Source organism: Rhamphochromis sp. 'chilingali' (genome assembly GCF_963969265.1).
Source record: "Rhamphochromis sp. 'chilingali' genome assembly, chromosome: 6".
Taxonomy (NCBI): Eukaryota; Metazoa; Chordata; class Actinopteri; order Cichliformes; family Cichlidae; genus Rhamphochromis; species Rhamphochromis sp. 'chilingali'.
Genome location: NC_137933.1, coordinates 27024320 through 27045728, shown reverse-complemented (window position 1 = coordinate 27045728; position 21409 = coordinate 27024320). Strand labels below are relative to the sequence as shown.

At 43.7% G+C, this 21409-nt stretch overlaps 1 protein-coding gene across 1 annotated transcript in view; it reads left to right on the top strand.

Annotated features, from left to right (window-relative positions):
- Nucleotides 1–21409, top strand: part of LOC308398014 (CUB and sushi domain-containing protein 1-like) — a gene marked incomplete at its 5' end in the record, with an annotated part of 495403 nt that overhangs the window by 165983 nt on the left and 308011 nt on the right. The window contains one exon of the mRNA XM_080884378.1: nucleotides 3172–3284. Coding sequence (XP_080740504.1) covers nucleotides 3172–3284 — 113 coding nt within the window. The remainder of the gene's footprint in view (nucleotides 1–3171; nucleotides 3285–21409) is intronic.

The following is a 21409-nucleotide window of genomic DNA, read 5'->3' as shown; positions in this document are numbered from 1 at the left end:
ACCAACCGGACATAGTGGTGGTAGACAAACAGAAGAAGACGGCCGTAGTGATCGATGTAGCGGTTCCGAATGACAGCAATATCAGGAAGAAGGAACACGAGAAGCTGGAGAAATACCAAGGGCTCAGAGAAGAGCTCGAGAGGATGTGGAGGGTGAAGGTAACGGTGGTCCCCGTGGTAATCGGAGCACTAGGTGCGGTGACTCCCAAGCTAGGCGAGTGGCTCCAGCAGATCCCGGGAATAACATCGGAGATCTCTGTCCAGAAGAGCGCAGTCCTGGGAACAGCTAAGATACTGCGCAGGACCCTCAAGCTCCCAGGCCTCTGGTAGAGGACCCGAGCTTGAAGGATAAACCGCCCGCAGGGGCGTGCTGGGTGTTTTATATATATGTGTGTATGTGTGTATGTGTGTGTGTGTGTGTGTGTGTGTGTGTGTGTGAACAGTTTGGTGGTCACAGTAAAAGACTATCTTTGATCTTTTAATCTTGGATGGTATGTTCTGAATATAACTACTGCTTCGTCATAATGAAAGAGCCAGTAGAGGCGATATAAGGTTAGAAATATCTGGTTAGAAATATATTATATATATATAATATTAGTATTATATTATATTATATTAGTAGGTTGGTGAATGCAAGCATTGCCTGCTATGTATAAGCACAAGGAACATATTAGCCCCTTAATATCAAAAGAGGTGCATTAGATGTCAGGAGCAGGAAGGCTAGAGAGTAAAACAGTTGGTTTGGGGCTTTTCAGCACTAACAACAAGTGAGCCGTAGAGACCAGAAGTTAAATCATATTTTAATTAAAGTTTCGTGGTGAAAAATATCCATTTATTTCAGTGGATGGAATCTTCAGAGTGTGAGAAGCAGACAAAAACCCTTTTCTTTCTTTAACCTTATACTGAGTGCACAGTTTTCACTCTATAGGCAACATTTTATAACCATTTGGAGAGCAACTTCTTTGGCACTCATGATTATTAAACCAGGTGCATACAAATTATTGTTTTTCTTTCATAAGTCGTTTCTTGAGAGTAGTGCTGAGTGAAATTTCTCACTATTTTTTTCCACTATAGTTACACAGAGTCCCATTGCTGTGGTAACCATAGATGCTTAACTGACAGGTGTGAACAACTGACATATATTCATTAGAAATTAATCACTCTAATTAGTAGATTTGTATTTTTCCTCTCTTTGATTGGTGGATGTGTTTTCACAGCCTGTCTCTCTCAGACAAGTATTTGAATGTGACTATAATACCTGGCCCAAAATAGACCTGCAACATTTTCAGTCTATCCAAACCAATTTTTCTATGTGTCAGTATCCCTGGCTGTCTGTATTTTTGAGTATGGATATATGGTACCGGGAAACGCAAACACATTTCTTTTCAGTCAGTCATCTTAAGTCAAGATCAGGTCACACTAGAGTTTAAAGGCAAATCGTCACAGCTTCAAGTGTGTAAGCTGACATTCACAGTTTAAACCTGCTCTTCTATTCACACACATATGTAATAGTGGATTTAAAAAAAATAAAAACCTGACACTGACTTACAGAAGAGGACTAGATTTTCAAGCATCTGGTCACCCTGCCTTGGGTTTTCAAAATAAATACACTTATAGGAAATAAACTGGACTTTTTAAAGTGTTACGTTTTTAAAAAGTCACTAATTATCAAATGTTTTAATGTAATGACATTGCCAAAATATAAGAGCCCCTAATTAGTTTCAGAATTTCAGATGTTTGAAATGATCAGAATTTAAAAATAAACTTAACCCATGATTTATGTAAGTGTCATGGCAGGCAGGTTTTGGACCCAAAGGCAGGACTAATGCTGAATTCTAACATAATACAAAATAATGCAGGTGCAGACACAAGATAACTTCTAGGACAACTTCTACAATCTTCTAGGAGGCAAAACTGCGAGGGAGAACACGACCGAGAACAGAAGCAAAGTGAGGGTATAAGTACAAAAATGGAGATCAGGGCAGAGTGGAAACACCTGAGGAAACACAGCTGAGCTGATACTAACCAATGAGACAAGGGGAAGCAGAACTGAACCTAGCTCACGCGAGACAAGGGTCTATCAAGATAAAACAGAAAGTAATAAAGACTGGGACCAGGACTTAGACATACTAACATGACAGAACAAAACGGGACACAAAACACAAAGACAGGACACTGAGGGACCAGAACAACATGGGAGCATGAGAGGGGAGTCAGAAAGGGATACAAACACAGAGAAGAGACTAGGACAGGCTGGATATGAATGGAAACTAATATCATCATCAGAAAAGCATAGAAAAAACCTCAAAAGCACTAGGGAACAATAAAATACTTCAAAGAATGAGATATAGAACAGGAACATAAATCAAATCCCAAAAGAAATGAATCATGAGTCCACAACAAAAACTCGAAATGCTGGGTCAAAAACCAGCATTCATCTTTTTACCCTATTATTATCAACAGCTATTTGCCCCTAGCTTTTTTTTTTTTTTAGCAACAATTCCTCTGTAGTCTTGTCTTTCACACTCTCCAGACGTGGCATAGTTTAGTTTTTTTAGTGCTGCTTAAAATTGCTTTGGCCAAAAATGTGTGTAGGAAAAACCCTGCATATTTCCTACACTGATTTTAGTCATTTCCTTTCAGTCAAATATATTTATGTTAACCTTGTAAAGAAGAATCTACAGGCATCCAGATATTTCTAACCTTATATCGCCTCTACTGGCTCTTTCATTATGACGAAGCAGTAGTTATATTCAGAACATACCATCCAAGATTAAAAGATCAAAGATAGTCTTTTACTGTGACCACCAAACTGTTCCAGTGAAGCGTATCCTGTCTGCAGTCACGTGTCGGTACTCATGACATGATCAGTTATCATGGCGGTTCTTTTGCTTTGTTGCAGATTCAGAGATTTTGTGGGAAAAGCCACAAACTACAAATTGCATTTCTTCAGCGTCAGAGAAAAAACAGGCAAATAGGAGCTCATGAAGAGACCTCGTTTCAGTGGGAACCTTTATTGTTTTATTCTTAATGATAACATCAACATAGCCATGTACTTACAGCTCCATGTTTCAGGTTTTCATAAACATTTGCCTAAAGGTTTGCCTCATTATTAATTTCCAGAAATGGGCTGTCTTGCTGATTCAATAATTTACTTTTTCCTCTTTTGCAGGTTGTCAGGATTCATGCTGCCCTCCCCTGTAGTCAGCAGTGGATCCATTTTGGCCTTGTGGTTTACCACAGATTTTGCTGTGAGTGCACAGGGTTTCAAAGCTGTGTATGAAGGTAAGAAAACGTGCCATTGTGTTCATGTGTATGAGTGGTCCTTTCAGAGATAACAGTGATAAATTGGAACCTGCATATTGTTGGTATGGTGCTGAAAATGTATTGTACTGTAAGATTTTCAAGAAAAGAATGTGTAAAAGTCCTTTTTGTTATACGATAGTTACAGGTCCTGTAACTTGTGTGTGTGCTGAGACTTTGACCATACTAATGGAGCTGAATGTAATGCTTAACACTTTGTTTGCTGTTGTTTTTGTTTAGAGGTTTTTCTATTTTATCAGTGATTAATCAAACATCTTCTCAGTGATGACCTGGTGTTTTGGATTAGAAAATAGAGCAGGAGAAATTATTTGGGTTTTTTTTAGTTTTCTTTTTTTGATGGAGTCAGTCAGGTGTGGCTGTTTGTAGCTCTAGAAATCAGGCAAGCAAACTCTCAGTTGATCAAGCACTTATAAGCATCCAACAAATTTGTGTACGATTAAGGTGAAGCTCCATAGATTAGCTATGCTTTTGATTTATGGGATTAACTGTTCATTTTCATAGTTCTGCATGACCGAACCTGGGCTTGCAGCCCAGAGCTGTTGTTTTGGCCATCAGTCGATTAGTTGGAACTACTTAAATACACCATACATTATATATATGTATACAAATACTATATCCATGCATTCATTTTTCTTTATTGTGATTTCCACAATAAGAGTTGAATGTTCAGTTTTGATGTGTCTCTGTGTGTTTTGTACAAAAGACTGTTCCATGTCTGCGTGCCTGGTACGACACAAATCCTTAGCCTGACCTTTGGAAGATGTGCATACACACATGGAGTGCACACTTAAACATATACATATATATTTCATTACGTTTGTGTAACAGTTCATCTATGAATGATGAACTTTAAATATCAAAGACTAACTCAAGAGACAGGATCTTCACACTGACTCCAGTGTGTGAGTGCATGTTTGTTTCACGTAAATGTTATTCTCTGTGCACATCTTCTTCTTCTTTTTGCAGTGTGTCTGTGTGTGTTTCTAGATGTGTCCCATTCATGTGTTCATGTATATTGAAAGAAAACCCTTTCTTACCTTTGTTCCTTTTCCCATCTGTGGGGACCCTTAAGTGTGTTTATAGCCTCAGGATTGATTGGTAGTGCGTTTTTTAGAGACTGTGTGTAAATCCAAGCAAGACATGGCATTTATAAATAGTTTGGGTTGTCCTGTCTATAGTTGGGATTGTCTGTCATGTGACCTATCTATATCCGTACAGTATGTGCAAGCACTAGTACTGAACACATGATTTTTACAGCCTGTGCATTGCTGCAGAACCTCATGCTCTGTTCAAATAATACATTTACGTTCCTCCGTATTTTATCAATCAAAAAGCAGAAAGATGAAGAAAGTATATCTGAAAGGGGCAGTTGGCTTGCATTAGGTGTAATAATTTATTTGTTTCACAATTTCACTCTCTTTCGGTTTCCTGACAGCATAAGCAGACAAATATCGAAATGATAATTGTTTTGGGGGGAGCAATGGGAGCAGGACAGAAACAAAAAATGACCACAATAGCTGCAAATCATGCTAACAGTTACAAAAATATCGAAAAGAAAAAGTATAGTAAAAATTGGATTTTATCAATATATATATCTCAGAAGATCCAGAGATTTTGAGCCAAGTTACTGAAAGACAACATGAAGGGCAAAGTAAATTCTAATATAAAGATCAGGTATTAATCTGTTCCATTTCTTAAACTGCCTGACAATTTCAGAAAGAACTGGGAACAATCAGAACATGGGGTACCACCAGCATCCCCTGCCCCGGCAGCTGCTGGAGTGAGCGGTCGGTACGGTGAAAGTCTGTCCTGGTGCAACACCACCATGCACCCCGGGCCAGGCATGCGCATCCGGTACACCACTTCTGTTAGCCGGTCCACGACCTCCGCCGGCCCTTTCCAGTGGCTGCAGAGCTTGGCGGACACTCCTCTCTTGCAAACCGGGCAGTACACCCAAACCTTGTCACCAGGCACGGAAGCTCCCCCTCGGCACCTGGTGTCGTAGGCTCTTTTCTGTCGTACTCTGGCACTGGCCTGGGGCTGGCGGGTGTAGTCATGAACCACCTGCAGCCGCTCCCTCAGCCTCCTGTAGTAGTCCATCTCTGGCCCACCATCAATCCCTGGCTCGGGGAGACCCGAACACCAAATCTACGGGCGTCCGGAGCTCCCATCCGCTGCAGGCGTGCACTGGCTGGACTCCTGAACCGCAGTCCGATACGACCAAAGGACCAGGGGCAGATGTCGGTCCCAATCCCGCTGGTGGCGGCTGTTGAGAATGGCAAGCTGGGTGGCCAGCGTGCGGTTGAAGCGCTCGACCAAGCCATCGCTTTGCGGGTGGGGTGGGGTGGTTCGCGTCTTCTCCACCCCCAGCCGCCGACAGATCTCCCTAAAGATCTTCGATTCGAAGTTATGCCCCTGGTCACTGTGGAGCTCAGCCGGGACCCCAAAACGGGTGAACATCTCCTCCACCAGTTTCTCTGCCGTCGTGGTTGCACTCTGGTCTGGCACCGCGTAGGCCTCCGGCCACTTTGTGAAATAGTCCATGGCCACCAACACATACCTGTTCCCTGACTCGGTGACAGGGAAAGGCCCTAGGACGTCCACTCCCACTCACTCCATCAGGGCCCCAACCAGGTACTGCTGCAGTGGGGCAGTGGAGCATTGAGTTGGGCCCTTCAGCTGCTGTGTGGTCAGTGGGAGCCATCCCCCTCCGCTGGCTGTGGCCTGAGCAGTAGCCACGCCCAGTGCCTCCTACTGCCGCTCCTACTGCCGCCGACAGTAGCGGCACTCGACAGCCATGCAGGGCCGTCTGGAGAGGGCATCAGCGTTGCCATGCTGTCGACCTGAGCCAAGTTAAAGATGCATGGTCAGTGCACAGGAGGAACCGGCAGCCGTGCAAGTATGGCCAGAAGTGCCGCACCGCCAGCACTATGGCGAGCGAGGTCTCTTTCGCCAACAGCTGGCACTTCGTAGGATTGAGTCGCAGCCCAGCTTGTCGGATGGTACTGAAGGCCTCGCTCAGGTGGGACAGTGCACTGCCGAAGTTGCCATGTGCACCAACAGGTTATCCAGGTACACAACGCAGTGGCTACAAGGGATGTTCACGAGCACCCTCTCCATCAGCCTCTCGAACATCGTTGGCATTGCAGAGCCCAAATGGCATGACCCTGAACTGCCACAGCCCCTGTCCGATGGTGAATGCAATCTTAGGCCTTGCTTCGGAGGCTAGCTCCACCTGCCAGTAACTGCTGCATAGGTCGAGGGAGCTGAACCAGCTGGAGCCGGTAATGTAATCCAGGGCCTCGTCGATCCGCGGAAGCACTGCACTGCACTGAGATGGCGAAAAATCCACGCAGAACCTCGGGCTGCCATCCTTCTTTCCCACCAGGACCACGGGTGCCGCCCATGGGCTGTTGGATGGCTCAAACACCCCAGCCGCAATCATCTCACAGATCTTTTCCTCCGCCACCTGCCGTTTCTTTTTTTTTTTTTTTTTTTTTTTTTTTTTTTTCTAAATGACATCAGAAACAGCAGTATGCGACATTACGTGATGGCAGAGCTTCAGTTCATCCTTTGTCATTTTTTTTTTTTTTTTTTTTTTTTTTTTTTTTTTTTTAATAAATAGGACAGGGGGAATGAATGAGAGAGAGAGGGGGAGAGAAAGAAAGAAAACCAAAGGGGAGAAGAGACGGTGAGAAGGGGGGGGAAGAGAGACAAAAAAAAAAAAAAAAAAACTCCTGGGTCACCTGTATGGAGAAAAAAAAACAAACAAACAAACAAACAAACAGAGGAGACAGCAAACAACAAAGAGCAACATAATAATAGAGAAAACAAAGCACCATCACAATAAACTAGCTAGTCATAGATATCAGTATTTACTAAGTAATAAACAATATTGTGCAGGACGCAAGATAGACAGCGCACAGTGTGCTTTGAGGCAGCAGCCAAGAAAGCTTTAGTCCGCGTCTGTGAATACCCATGTGTGCATACCTGTGTGGATCAGCATGCTTGCATTCCAAAGGTTTCTCCATGTAATGATCTGCTAGGGAGTGTGGGGGGGCCTCAGCCCCGTCCTCCAGGGTGTGAAGCGGGTATGGAGGAGATCAAAACTCCAGACATCCAGAGGCCCCCAGAACACAAAAGACCATGGAAGACCAACAGAGGGGCAGCCGCGCCACTGTTCCAGTAAGAGCTGAGGAGAGTCCCAGATGAGGGCTCACTCAGCAGCCGCGGAGCAGAAGCCAGGGGGGGTTGCAGTGACGCGCCCGTGAGCTCCGCCGGCCCCCAGCTGCGCCTGAGTGACCGAGCCCCAGGCCGAGAGGCCGGGGGCACCCCACCTCCAAAGGGGGCCCGAGCGAGCCCCAGGCCCCAGGCCCCGACAAGCGGCCGCCAAGGAGTGAGCCGGTGTGTACCCGGACGCCCACCCCCAGACACAAAGAACCACCAACACACCGACACCTGAGGGAGTCCGCCACCGGCAGGGGAAGTGGTGGTGGGTGGAGATAGGCCTCCAAACCTTGGAGGGCCTGAGGTGTCCCCAGAGAGGTGGCGTCTGATACCCAACCTGACATATAGACACAGACATACAGGCACACACAGACACAAACATCCATTCCCACCCTCATGCTCTCATATGCACTCACTCCACACTCAACCAACGTGGAGACAGACATAAAGAGACGCTGTACACACAATCACACTCCCCAAGCGTACTCTACAATCCGGGTCTAGGTACCCTTGCCCCTGGAGGGGGGAATTGCACCCAGACCCAGGTGGTGTTACCCTTTTCCCTGCGGTGGGGAGAGGCAGACCACCCCGACTCCGCAGCAGCAGGGAGGCCCCACACCCCAGACCGCAGTCGGACGGCCAACTCCTCCTACTAGCCCTCCCGCTCCAGCAGGCCGCAGAGAATGGGGGTGGGAGAAGACTCCAAACCTCCCTCCACCCGCTCATTGTAGTGTTGATGCATATGTGTTCTAAGGTGCAATTAAAACCCAGGAGGGCATGGAGCTACCTGCCAAGGAGCAGCAGGTAAGCGCATAGTCCCTCCTGCTAACCCTCAATGACTAAGTGTATTTAAAATTGAGAGGTGGGCAACGACGTCAGGGGTGAGGTATACACCCTGATGGTGATTTGGACTCCGTGATTGTGCCCACCCCCAAGATCCTATATGTATGTGTAATGAGAGTGTGAATAATGTGAATGTCTAAGATGTGGGATAAAATTGAGGCAGAGGCAGCCAGAAGGGGACAGGGGGGGGGGTAGCCTCCTCTGCACCCTGGTGACATACCCCCACTCCAAGGCCCTGCATGTGTGGGTGGTTGTGGAGGAGCGGGAAGAGGGAGGCAGCTGGAGATGGGGAGGGAAGGAAGGGAGGGGCAGGTAACCCCTCCCTGGGGCCAGCTCCCCCGCTGACCCCAGTAGGCACTCCCACCCTCCGCGACCCGCCAGGGAAGGGGGGCCCAGGCCCATCAGACCGGGGCCCAGTGCAGTAGCGCCCCCCGGCTCCACAGAGCCCTGGACAGTCCACCCAACCCCACCACAGAGAAAACTGCACCCACCCCACCAACCACACATCTTCCAGACTACATAAGACGGTAAACGCCCAGGCTGAGATCTTCCTCCACCTCTCCTGTATCTCCCCCTCCTGCAGAGAGTTCCTGAGAGAAGAAAGCTCCTGCCAGATGTGACCATCCCCCCCACCAGTTGAAGAGCCCCCCAGGCGGCTCGATGCACCGGCGGCACCCTGCTCCAGGGCCGGGCCCCCATGCACCCACCCGCCCACAACCCCGGCAACACACCAACCAGGACCCGAGCCCCCGAGGCCCGGCCCGGGCCCCCGCCCAGAGACGGAGCACCCCCAGAACCTCACGCCCATCCCGGACCCACCCAGGGGCAGCCAGGTTGCCAGGTCAGTAACCCACGTCCGTCAGCACAGACCCTCCCCTAGACCCGCTGCACGCAGCCGCGAGGAAACAGTCACCTGAGAGCCAACAGAGCCCCCAACCGGACGTGACCGCTACCCCGGGTTGAGCCCCCCAAGGAAGATGCCTCCGGGGAACCCCCCGACGCCCTAAGCCTGTCCCTACCCCCTCACCAATCACAACAGTGAAGGCGGGACCAAACTATGACCCCCCACCCCCACTAGGTGATGGAGCTGATAAAAGGGGCCCAGAGCAATTGATCTGATGTGGTGGCAGAGGCTGTGTCAAGACTAATGTAATCTAATAGATAATTTCTATATTGGTTAGAATTAAGATTATTTTTATTTTTCCAGTTCATGAGGACTGTTTTCTTGGCTATGCATAGGGCAGTGAAGATCATATGGGCTATATTCTTTTCTGAAGTGACATTATCTAAGCTGCCCAACAAACACACTAAGGGGGAGGTTGGAATGTTACATTTCAGACATTTTGATAAGTCTTCACATATCTCGCGCCAAAACTTTTGCACTGGTGGACAGAACCAAAGAGCGTGGATGTAATTGTCTGGTGTATTGCCTTGACAGTGTGAGCAGTTGTTGGAAGATGTAAAGCCCATCTTGAACATCCGATGACCTGTATAGTGCACTCTATGAAGTATTTTGTATTGTATTAATTGCAGACTGGGATTTTTAATTAATTTAAAAGTTTTTAAGCAAATCTGAGACCAGAAGTTTTGGTCTAGGTTGACTGATAAATCTGCTTCCCACTTTGCAGTAGGAAGGGATATTGATTCATCTAATTTAGAAAGTGTTCTGTATATTTTAGATAATAATTTGGGGGATTTAAGAGTAAGAAAATGTGCCGCACTTAGTGGTGTTTGTAATTCAACTTGACTGAGGTTAAATTTCTTTTTTACTATGGATTTAATTTGTTGATATTCTAAAAACCTTGTCTTGTTGATCCCATATTGTTCAACTAGTCTGTCAAATGGAATAAATTCTGTTCCCTCTAATATATGTTCTAAGTATTTAATTCCTTTACAACTCCATTCTGGGAAATTAATCATATTATTGTTTTGTAATATGTCAGGGTTATTCCAGATAGGTGTACGTTTGCATGGGATTAATGAAGACTCCGTTATTTTTAGAAACTCCCACCATGCTGTTAGAGAAAAGCTGATGTTGATACTTTTAAAGCATTCATGTCTTTTGATGTTTGAGCTAATAAATGGTAGGTCTGAAATCTCTAGATCCTTGCATAGTGCCTGTTCAACATCTAGCCAGGGCTCAACTAAGAAGGTATGTTTTAACCATTCTGAGATGAACTGAAGCCTGTTGGCTAAGAAGTATTGGTGAAAATTAGGCAGATCTAATCCTCCTCTATCCTTGGTTCTTTGTAGCGTTTTTAAGCTAATACGCGGGGGTTTATCTTTCCAAAGGAATTTGGAAATATATGAATCCAGAGATCTGAACCAATCTTGTGATGGTTTGTTAGGGATCATCAAAAATAAGTAATTTATTTTTGGCAAGATCATCATTTTTATAGTGGCGACCCTTCCCATGAGTGATATGGGTAAAGATTTCCATCTAGTCAGATCGCCTTCTACTTTCTTTAGAAGTGGGATGTGGTTTAGTTTAGTTAAGTCTGAAAGCTTAGGAGAGATATTAATACCTAAATATTTAATGTTTCCGGATTGCAGTGGGGCAGAGGAAGAATTATGGAAGGAGCAGTTAATGGGGAGAACTGTAGATTTTGGCCAGTTAATTGAATAATCTGAAACTCTTGAAAACCAGTTTATTAAAGTAATTACCTCAGAGAGGTTGGTTTGTGTGTTTTGCAGAAAAAGCAACACATCATCCGCATAGAGACTGATTTTATGTTCTATGTTCTTACATTTTATGCCCTTAATTGTTGTAGCCTGTCTAAATGCTGCTGCTAGAGGTTCGATAAAAATTGCAAAAAGTGAGGGGGAGAGTGGGCATCCCTGTCTGGTGCCCCTCAGGAGACAGAAGCTGGAGGATGTCTGGTCATTTGTTCTGATACGAGCCGTTGGGGAATTGTATAATATTCTTATCCAGTTTATGAAAGAGTTTCCAAAACCAAATTTGTGTAAAGTTGCGAATAAAAATTTCCAATTAACTCTGTCAAATGCTTTTTCTGCATCTAGAGATAATATTATGGCTTCGATGTTTTTATCGTATGAGTAGTCTATTAAATTAAGTAATCTACGAGTGTTTGTTGAGGAGTGCCGACCTTTTATGAAACCAGTTTGGTCCGGATGAATTAAGAGGGGGGTCATTTTCTCTAATCTCTTTGAGAGAGCTTTGCAGATTATTTTAAGGTCTACATTTAAAAGAGAAATTGGACGATAGCTTGAGGGAAATAAAGGGTCTTTGCCTGGTTTTAGCAGGAGACTAATGTTGGCAGAATTCATATTTGGTGGTAGTCTGCCCTTTTCCTCGATTTCCTGCAACATGCTGTGGAATACTGGTGCCAAAATTGTCCAGAATTCTTTGTAGAATTCTGCAGGGAAGCCGTCTGGACCTGGAGCCTTATTATTGGGCATACTTATCAGGGATTCCTGGAGTTCACTTGGCGTCAGTGGCGAATCCAATTCCATTGCTTGACTGTCTAGTAATTTTGGAAGAGTTACGTTGTCAAGAAACAGATCAATTTCATTTTTAGATGGGTTTATTTGTGGTGAGTATAAAGTTTCATAGAAATCCCTAAAAATGTTGTTTATTCTTCCAGGATCATATATTGTGTTCCCCGATAAATCTTTAGCAGCACATATAGTTGTTTTTTCTTTATTTATTTTTAGCTGGTTAGCTAGAAATCGACCTGATTTGTTACTGTGTTCAAAATTCTGCAAGCGAAGTCTTTGTATAAGGAATTGTGTTTTTTTATTAATAGTTTCATTTAATTCTAGTTTTGTTTTGCATATTTTGTTCAATGTTTCCTGATCTTGGTGGGACGCGTAGGCTTCTTCTAGTGATTTGATGTTTTTTTCACCGATGGTGAATGCAATCTTAGGCCTTGCTTCGGAGGCTAGCTCCACCTGCCAGTAACTGCTGCATAGGTCGAGGGAGCTGAACCAGCTGGAGCCGGTAATGTAATCCAGGGCCTCGTCGATCCGCGGAAGCACTGCACTGCACTGAGATGGCGAAAAATCCACGCAGAACCTCGGGCTGCCATCCTTCTTTCCCACCAGGACCACGGGTGCCGCCCATGGGCTGTTGGATGGCTCAAACACCCCAGCCGCAATCATCTCACAGATCTTTTCCTCCGCCACCTGCCGTTTCGAGAGGGGCAGCCGGCATGGGCGCAGACGGATGGGTTGAGCAGAGCCGGTGTCGACGGTGTGCTGGACCAGCCCCGTCTGCCTGCAGTCTTTGTCACTGATGGCAAAGATGTCCACATTCTCATTCAGGAGGCACCTGAACTGCTGGCGTTGGTCAATGTTAAGACCTACACTGCTGCGCTGCCACAGGTCATCAATAGCCTTGGTTGTCTCAGTCGAGGGAGGTTTGTCGGGCTTAGAGGCTGGGGCTGAGGTGAATAGAGATGATCCAGAGCTACCGGCACCCGAAGTCTGTTGAGCGGCAGCTGCCAGAAGCCTGGCTTGTCTGTCTCTGGTCCCCCCCATTCCCAGCTTTTGACTGCCCTGGAGGGCCAGAGTCTCTGTACTAAGAGTGATGGCCAGCTTCACGGTGTCAACGCAGGTCCCCCAGCGGGTCAGCAGATCAAGGCCGATGATGCACTGATCTTGGACGTCAGCAAGCCAGAAGTCATGCACCAGCTCCAGATCCTTCACTCGGATCTGCAACGGTTTCTTCCCCCGCAAGTCAGTTCTCTCCCCCGTCACCGTCATCAGCTGGTCGGTGGGTGACCAACCCATCACAAGCGGCCCGGACGTTCCAGGGTGTACACCAGGTCGTATTAGGGAAATGGTAGACCCCGTGTCTACCAGGGCCCGGCAGGGCTGGTCCTCAACACGGCAGCTCAGGTAGTGTCCCTTGAGGTGCCCGACTCGGTCCACTACCATGCATCATCCTTGGAGGGGGGCAGGAAGCTGGAGCGGTGGTCCCCTCACTACACCACGCTGTCGGGACCCGTTGGGGGACTTACATGGGTGGTCGCTTCCTCGCTCCTCAATCGCCAGCTCCCCAAGCAGCGAATACTCTCCTCGACGGCTTGCTCCAGCCTCTGAATGTCTCTCTTCATTCCGGCCAGGGTGAGCTATCCCACTTCTGACACCAATGTGGCGAGCTCAGGCAAGGAGACAGAGGTGTCGTTGGTCTTGCTTCCCCATATTGCCAGGGAGCACAGCAGTTTATTTTCAACAGAAAATCACTGCCGCTAACCCAACTGCTTGGCGTAGCTCTAGCATAACAACAAGAAGAAAAAGGCGCTCTCTCACCCAGAAAACACACAGTCGCAGAGAGAGCGCGTCACATGGTATTCATGGCAACATAACGCTGCCACCTGAAACAACAGAACACAGCTGTCAAACAAAACCCAAACAGCCCTGACCCGCTAAATTATGAATGTGGCCATGGCTTTTTGACCTGCATAACAGAAAAACACTTCTTAGCTGTCTCATCAAGAACTTCACTTTAAAGCTTGGCATAAAAAATATAAAAAACGTCTCTGCTCCTGTCAGCAATTAGGCAAAATCCAAATCAACAATTATATTTAGTTTTAAGATATTTCAGTGTTGTTTGATTTCTTCTAATTCATTAAGAAAGTGGGACCACCTAAAATGTTCGGATTCAGATTTGAAGGGTGAACGTGATGTTAGGACTGTGCATTTAACGGTTAAGCCATGTGAATATACAGACTACACTGTCAATGTCTAAAAAAATAAAAACAAAAAAATATGTCAATTTGAATATTATTCTAAAAAAATGTTAAGAATGTGTCACAAAGACAGGAACTTGAATTCATAACTATTTAGTATTTACTGTCACTATTGGAGACTTTTATGGGGGGACTGCATGACAGTGAGACTGTTAGACTGACTGGAAGTAATGGTCTTCCTGATTTGAACCCAAGTATTGATTTGATATTGGACTTCAGGGCTCATCTCAGTTTGTCTACAACAAACACCATGTTTGAGCATAAGTATACTTGGCACCAGGACACCCTAGGTTTTAACTGCATCATCAGATCTTTACCTATGTCTTTGACACATAAGTAAAAGGTGGAGCTGAGCTGCTAACTTATCACCACCTGATGGTGAGTTGGATTACATGTAGCAAAGGTGCCCTCAGAGTATCTAGCAAAACCCTATTTGCCAGGGATCTTCAACTCGCAACTAAGCTTCGGCAGCACTCCAAAACAGGATTGGGAACATTAAGTCTGAGTGGATAATGTTTTCCACCTTCATTGTTGCCATGTCATGTCAACAATACCAGAAACAAATGTTGCTGGCCAGTGTTGTCACACTGAAGAAGCTGTCCTATCAAGTTTATTTGGCTCGTGGGACCCTGCAGACAGCAAATAGGCACCAGCAGACAAAGCAGAGTATGACTCTGACAGTGACTGATTGAAAAACATAGGTGTGTGTAGTTAAGAGGGGCTTTGAAACAAGACTTTCTGTTGACCTCGAAGGGATTCTGACACCCTGTCGGACGACTCTGGAGGTAGAAGCAACTTTCTGCCTACACTGTTTTTGGTTTGGATGAGGTGCTTCTGACTTCAACTGGGGATATAATCAAGCTGTGAAAGGGATACTCAGTAGGGTTAGAGATCTCCTCAATCTGATAGACATGCCTTCAGTAGAAAGCACAGAGTCTGTGTATGAGGGGATGACTCGGTCATTCAAGTAGTTAAACAAAAAAAGTCTCTGGTGGCTGCACCCCTTGGAAGGATGACATTCACCTGATTCCCCTTAAGGATGTCGTGGGGCTATTCTGGTTGACACTCATTTTGCAACATTATCTGGAAGTTGGGGACAGTGCCCTTGGATTCCTGAAAATATGTGTCTCAGTCCTCAGCAAATCTTTCACTATCCTTTATCAGATTGCCTCCTTGTCTTTCTTTTCCCATGACATTCTCTTCTACATTACTTAAGAGGTTTTTTTGTACCTTTTCATTTAAACTGAACCACACTAGAATAGAATCCATTTTTTTCTATTGCCGTTAACAACCAGTCTCTGTCAGTATATGCCCCTGTCTCTGCTCACATAGCCAATTCACTTAACAAATCTTCTCTCAGTTCTATCCTTTTATTAAAGGAGACCAAATTGAACTATAAGTCTGAGCACATAGCTTACTGATAAGACCCCAGTCACCTAAGAGAGGGATAGATAGAGTGAGAGGAGAAAGAAGGGGGGGTTGGGGTGGGTGGGTGCTGTCAAATAAAGCTATAAGTGGTGAAAAAGCAAGCCTTACTGATAAAAAAAAAGCAGGTTTGCATACCAACTCTGCAAGGCACGATAATCATCAATTAATTTCCCCTGAAGCAGAAAGAGAAAGAGGGGAAAGAAAAATGCAGAGAAAGAAGTAAATAGAGATTCTGAAAGAGAGAGAGAGGTGTAGAGATAGATAACCAAGAAGATTGGGGAAGAGTTGATAAACAGAAGGGTGGCATTCATATCTGTCTATATTTCTCATTTGTTGACTTCACGACACAATATAATACCAGAAGACCAACATCCAAAATGAGACCACGATCACTCTCCCCTTAAAAAAAACAAACAAAAAAAAAAAACAGAAGACACGACTGGAAGAAGGAAAAAAATGAGAAGTGCTTCACTCATCTTTTATTAACAGTCATGATGCTATGATGGCGTTTGGGGGGTCCTGAATTTAGAATTTTTGTCACATGCAATTCTCCCCTCTCCCTCGCCATCACCTCCATCTGTTTCCCCTAGAAAATAGCAGTCATAAAATCATTTGAAATATTTATGTGCTCTTACAGCTGCTTCATCAGGAGTTAGACCTGTAGCCTCAGCTATGGAAACTATATGGATTTTGACGTGTGTGTCCAATAGCACTCTTTTTTCACAATTCTACTTATTTTTGATTTCTTGGTGCACATTCCTGTTTGAGCTGGGTGCAAAATGCTGAAAGTTATACATAGTTAAACTTTTAGTAAAAGGCTGCCTCGCCTCAAATAAGTTCGCAATTGTCACTTAGCAACAAGGAGCATTACCAGCACTTCCCCCGAGCATTTGTTAAGTGCTGCTACCTGTAAGAAGAAACCCAGCAGATACAAAGCCTTACTTTTGCATTCACAAAGTAAATGAACTGTTTGTTGTTGTTTTCTATTGTGAGTGTAGCTGAAGTGCTTTTTCCCCACCCATATGATATGCCAGTCTATTTCTTTTGTTTTAAAACAATATAATAGAAATGCAAAGCGATGACAGACCTTTATTTTCTCTTATCAAATACATTAACAGCTGTAAACAGTTTAGCATACCCTCATTGCAATTGTGCTCTCAAGGGGCAGCAGAATATGCACTCCAAAAACTGCTCAGAAAGAGCCCAAGGCAGCGACTCATCCTCCAAACAACTCTCACTCCAATTTGATCGATGATTCGCAACAAGCACAATTCCACTGACGTCCTACTTTATGTCCCACAAGTCTGAAATAAGTAAATGCTTAGTTTTCTGGACATTTGTAGCTTTTCCTAAAAAGATTATTTAACCATTAATACAAAACAGAAAATCCGGTTCAAAGTCTTAATTAATGTCGTACACTATACCACTTTACACTAACACCTACAAATGTGCCCACACTCACAAAGAAAGAGCCTGAGTGTACTTTTGTTTTTCTTTGTATTCCCTAAGCTAGCTGCAGAGTTTCTCCTCCTGTTGAGGGACTTCTGTGAAGAAAATAAAATGACCTGGAAACTGTTAAAAGGGGCTTTGCACTTTAAAGACACACACACACACACACATTCCCCTATGGCATCACTAGGCATAGGCATCACTCTGGTAAAGCAACAGAGTGAAGACAAGAATGTGTGAATGCGGATCAGGGAAGTAAAAGAAGACCGCCTGCTTGTGTGTGTACATATTCAGGCACATGTGTTACTGCTGGTCATGAGTATTTTGTTGTTGTTGTGGTAATATCCACTGTGTCATTATCTGTATGTTATTATGAGGTGTCACTTTTACACCGCATTACAACATGTAATGTGTGTGTACCCATGCCTGAATGTGTGTATCTGTAAAATTGCAGGAAGTTCATCCCCTTTGGTGTTGGCATTTCCTCTCTCTCTCTCTCTCTCTCTCTCTCTCCCTCTGTCTGTCTGTCCGTGGTGTAGACTGGTGTAGAATCCATTAGGAACACTTCTAGGAGCTTCCAAATCTTGCTGACTTGATGCAAGGCTTTGCACAGACTGTGGCAAGAGCCCTGTAGCCACCATCCATTGGACGAGATGCAAAAAGATCGCAGCCTCCTGCTTGGGGATTTTGGGTCCTTACTCATGATGTTACACATAAGAAAGATTTATTCATCTAGAGTTTTTTCCGATGCCTCTAGCCAGATAGTTTTCATAGTGGAGCCTTTATTTCACAGAGTTTCGCCGTACTAAATCTCAGAGGGTAGCAAATAGCCATTGCAGAAAATTGCACTATTGTAGAAGGAGTCGTGGCATAATATGAATACAAAATACGGTGTGTTGGCAGACAAAAATATTATTTAGAGGAGTGGTCTTCAAACTTAAGTTTTATGGATAGTAGTTTATAATGAAGGCATATGAGCCTCTATGTTTATCTTAAATGTCTTTTGCAGCTTATTATGTTAATTTCACCATACATTCACTTATTCAACATTAATTCAGTCAGACTGTTTACCTCAACAGCCAAATAACTTATTTCATTTTTTAAAATTAGGTATGTAGTTATTTGTTTTTTCTGCTTACTACTATCCTCAGAATCACTGATCCTTTTAACAGCAGGGTTTAGTAAGCCTCAAAGTGCTCCTGCTGTTTGCATTAAAGTTAGTAACACTGGAAATATACTGGACAAAAATAGTTGGCTTCATGGGGATTTAACTGATTCATTGATTTTATGATATTTCCCTCCAGCTATTGTTGTAGTCAGAGAAAGTTTGCCTCTATAGAGACATTAGAAAGAGAAATCAATCATTACAGATGCCATTAATAAGTTGAAATAGTATAGTTATTCTATTGAATGAACCTCCTGTGGAGGAAATTGTGCTTACAGCTTGCAAATAAAAACAAAAGACTCAGAACATTAAAAACATAGGTGCAGCCCTAGTCTTTGTTAGGAGGGAATTTATGTGAACTGTTACAGTTCATGAAATCAAAGTTTCTTTCTTTAATGAGATAGTGAGAGAAAAAAAGAACACAACTACATTATTCTCATAGATCCAGAGAGCTTGGTCTATCTCATGTTGCACTTTAAAATCCATTTTCTACCTTCCTTTATTTACAGCTTACCACCAATCTACTGGATCCAGCTGGATCTTTAGAGATTACCACACGCACCAGTGATTCCTAAAAATATCTCACATCACACTTTCCATTATGCTGTGGAGGCTGTCTGGATAATTCAGTCAGCGCTATTTCTTCTAAACACTATAACTGCTGAGATAAACTGACTGTGTTCTATATTTACCATTTATAGATTCCCGATAACTGTTTTCACTACGTGGTAGAACTATTGGCGAAGGCAATAGAGACTCGGTCGATTTGAATGAATGTTAAATTCTAAACAAGCCTTAGTCATTCTAAAGGAACATGAATTGATTAGGGTTCCCTTTTTGATGAACTCGCTGAGGAAAGCGGTTGAATACATACCAGTGTAACTGTATAAAATATTGGCAGCATGAAATGGAAATTAGTGAGATTATTGAGACTCAATTGATGTTTATGTGACTATCCCTTAATAAGATGTTATAAAGTAAAGCTCCTCCACCCTCCACCCCCAAACATATGTCTTCATTTCTTAAATCAATGGCAGCAGGAAACTAAGTGACTAAAAGTTATTCATACAAAAACTCAAATGTCACTTCCTTCCATTCTGAATAATGATTTATTTAGGCGTGAAATCAGTGATTATATTACAACTGACATTTACTGCATTTCACTGTTACCAATGCATAGCCTATTTTTTCTTCATATCGACCTGTTATCCCTTGGTCCTATCAGTATCTGTGTGCCCTTCATTGAGAATAATAGGCTTGCGTGTTTCGTCTAAGCCAATGGATTCAGCAGGGAAGCTTCTTAGAGCAAACACAGCAAATCATTAAAGGAAGGAAAGACTACTGGTGTATTTGTCAACTTGGACAGTCAGGTGCTGCTACACATTTGTGTATCTGTGTGCTCAGAAGAGGTGAAGAGAGTGAAAGAGTGAGAGAGGAAAGAGAGAAGCAGTCCGATACACCATTAACCCATATTGACTGAAACACCATAGGAAGCTCTTCACTGTGGGATTGGTTCATATAACGCTGTTGGTACTAACGCCAGCTTTAGTCTGCGACATCGATCGAAGCAGCAATGTCAACTGTCCTGCTGTGTGTGTGTGTGTGTGTGTGTGTGTGTGTGTGTGTGTGTGTGAGACCATGGCGGTGTAACGCAGAAGTGTTCGTGGGTAATATCACCATCGTCAAATCATGTTGTCAGAGCCAAGAACCCCTGTCTCACACACTCTCCCACACAGACGCACACACACACACTTTTAGTAAGTGTTGTGATTGTGTAATCAAGTTACCACAACATATTTGAGTCAATATAACATTGCTTGAACTTAGTACCCTTTATCTGGCGTATATGTACTGGTTTTATTTGATGTTTTATTGAGCTTATTTTGAGCTGTTAAAAATGTCAGACCACATACACAGAAAGTTATATGTATGTTTGAAACCTCTGCACAAAATTCACTGCAGGTTGCTGAGTTCAGTTCCACCAACAGAAATTTCAGTCACAATCCCTTAACTTGTCTGTCAACTACTAATCTGTACACTTTATGTTTTTGCATACATGTATGCCTTTTAATTAAAGTGTGTTTTCGGCAAATATTCAGCTGGAGTTTTATGGTAGGTTGCTGTCACTAGGTAAAATTGGTTTCAAAGAGGTATACAGTGCTGCACCTTGTGATTGCTTTGATAGCTGGCAGATTGCTGCGGTTGCCTGGATTTTGTATAGAAAACAATAACTTGCCTTCAGACACTCACCAGCTGTGTACTAAGCGGTAGGAAAACTGTGTGGACTGGGTTGGAAAGGAGACCATTCACATTTTGAAACATGCTTGATTCAGTTGTAAGGTATAGCTTTTAAATGAAAGACGAATATTCTCTGTTTCCGATTTCAAAGGAGAAATTATTATTAAGCAAGTGAAGAATGGTCACGCAAGCAACTAACTCTGTTTCATTTGTCAATTGATTTTATTTGGAAATCTCTTTATTAGCTAATTCAAATTTCACCAATGGATCCTTAGGTCGGTGTTTTCCCTGGTAATGTTTATTTGGAAACACCTGCTTTATAATGTAGCTTGGAATTGTTCATTTCTCTGCAGAAATTTGATTTATTCAATAAAATCAACCATATGAAAACTTTATTTTTTGTGTATGTCTGTCTTGTGTGACAGTTACGTGCCAGAGAAGAAACCAGTGTTTTAGTCTTATAACCAGAAAAGGGCATTGGACAGCTTTTGGCCAAATGGTGTTGAAATTGGTTCAATCTATTTTTCAGGCGACTTGCTGGGATCCATCAAATTATATTGTGTTGGAATCAAGATACTGTTTTTCATTCCTGGCCAATTGGAGTTTGAAGCAGGTGCAGTGATTCAGCGTGGCATTCTAGTGGCACCACTGGTGCCATTGTAAACCTAGCCATATTCCTGGGGGCTGTCCCACTTAGACTGATGTGATGCCTGGCATTAAACACATTATTAATTAATGCAGATTATATGAGGCCACAGCTGCTTTAGTGGTCTTGATTTTCTTGCTAAATATTCTACTAGAAAGGATGTTTTCAGTCACACACATACTGTAATAACATATGACATTGAGACTGGCCATAACACAATTTGAGCATTGCTTACCCTATTACTGACCCCATAATTTAATGCTGCATTCACTGAAATTTAAACATTTGGAGATTTATAAAGTATGTGATTCATAATAACATGACTTAAGGCCCCCCATGTTTAGATTTTCTTATCTCATGTTCCACCAGTTACAAT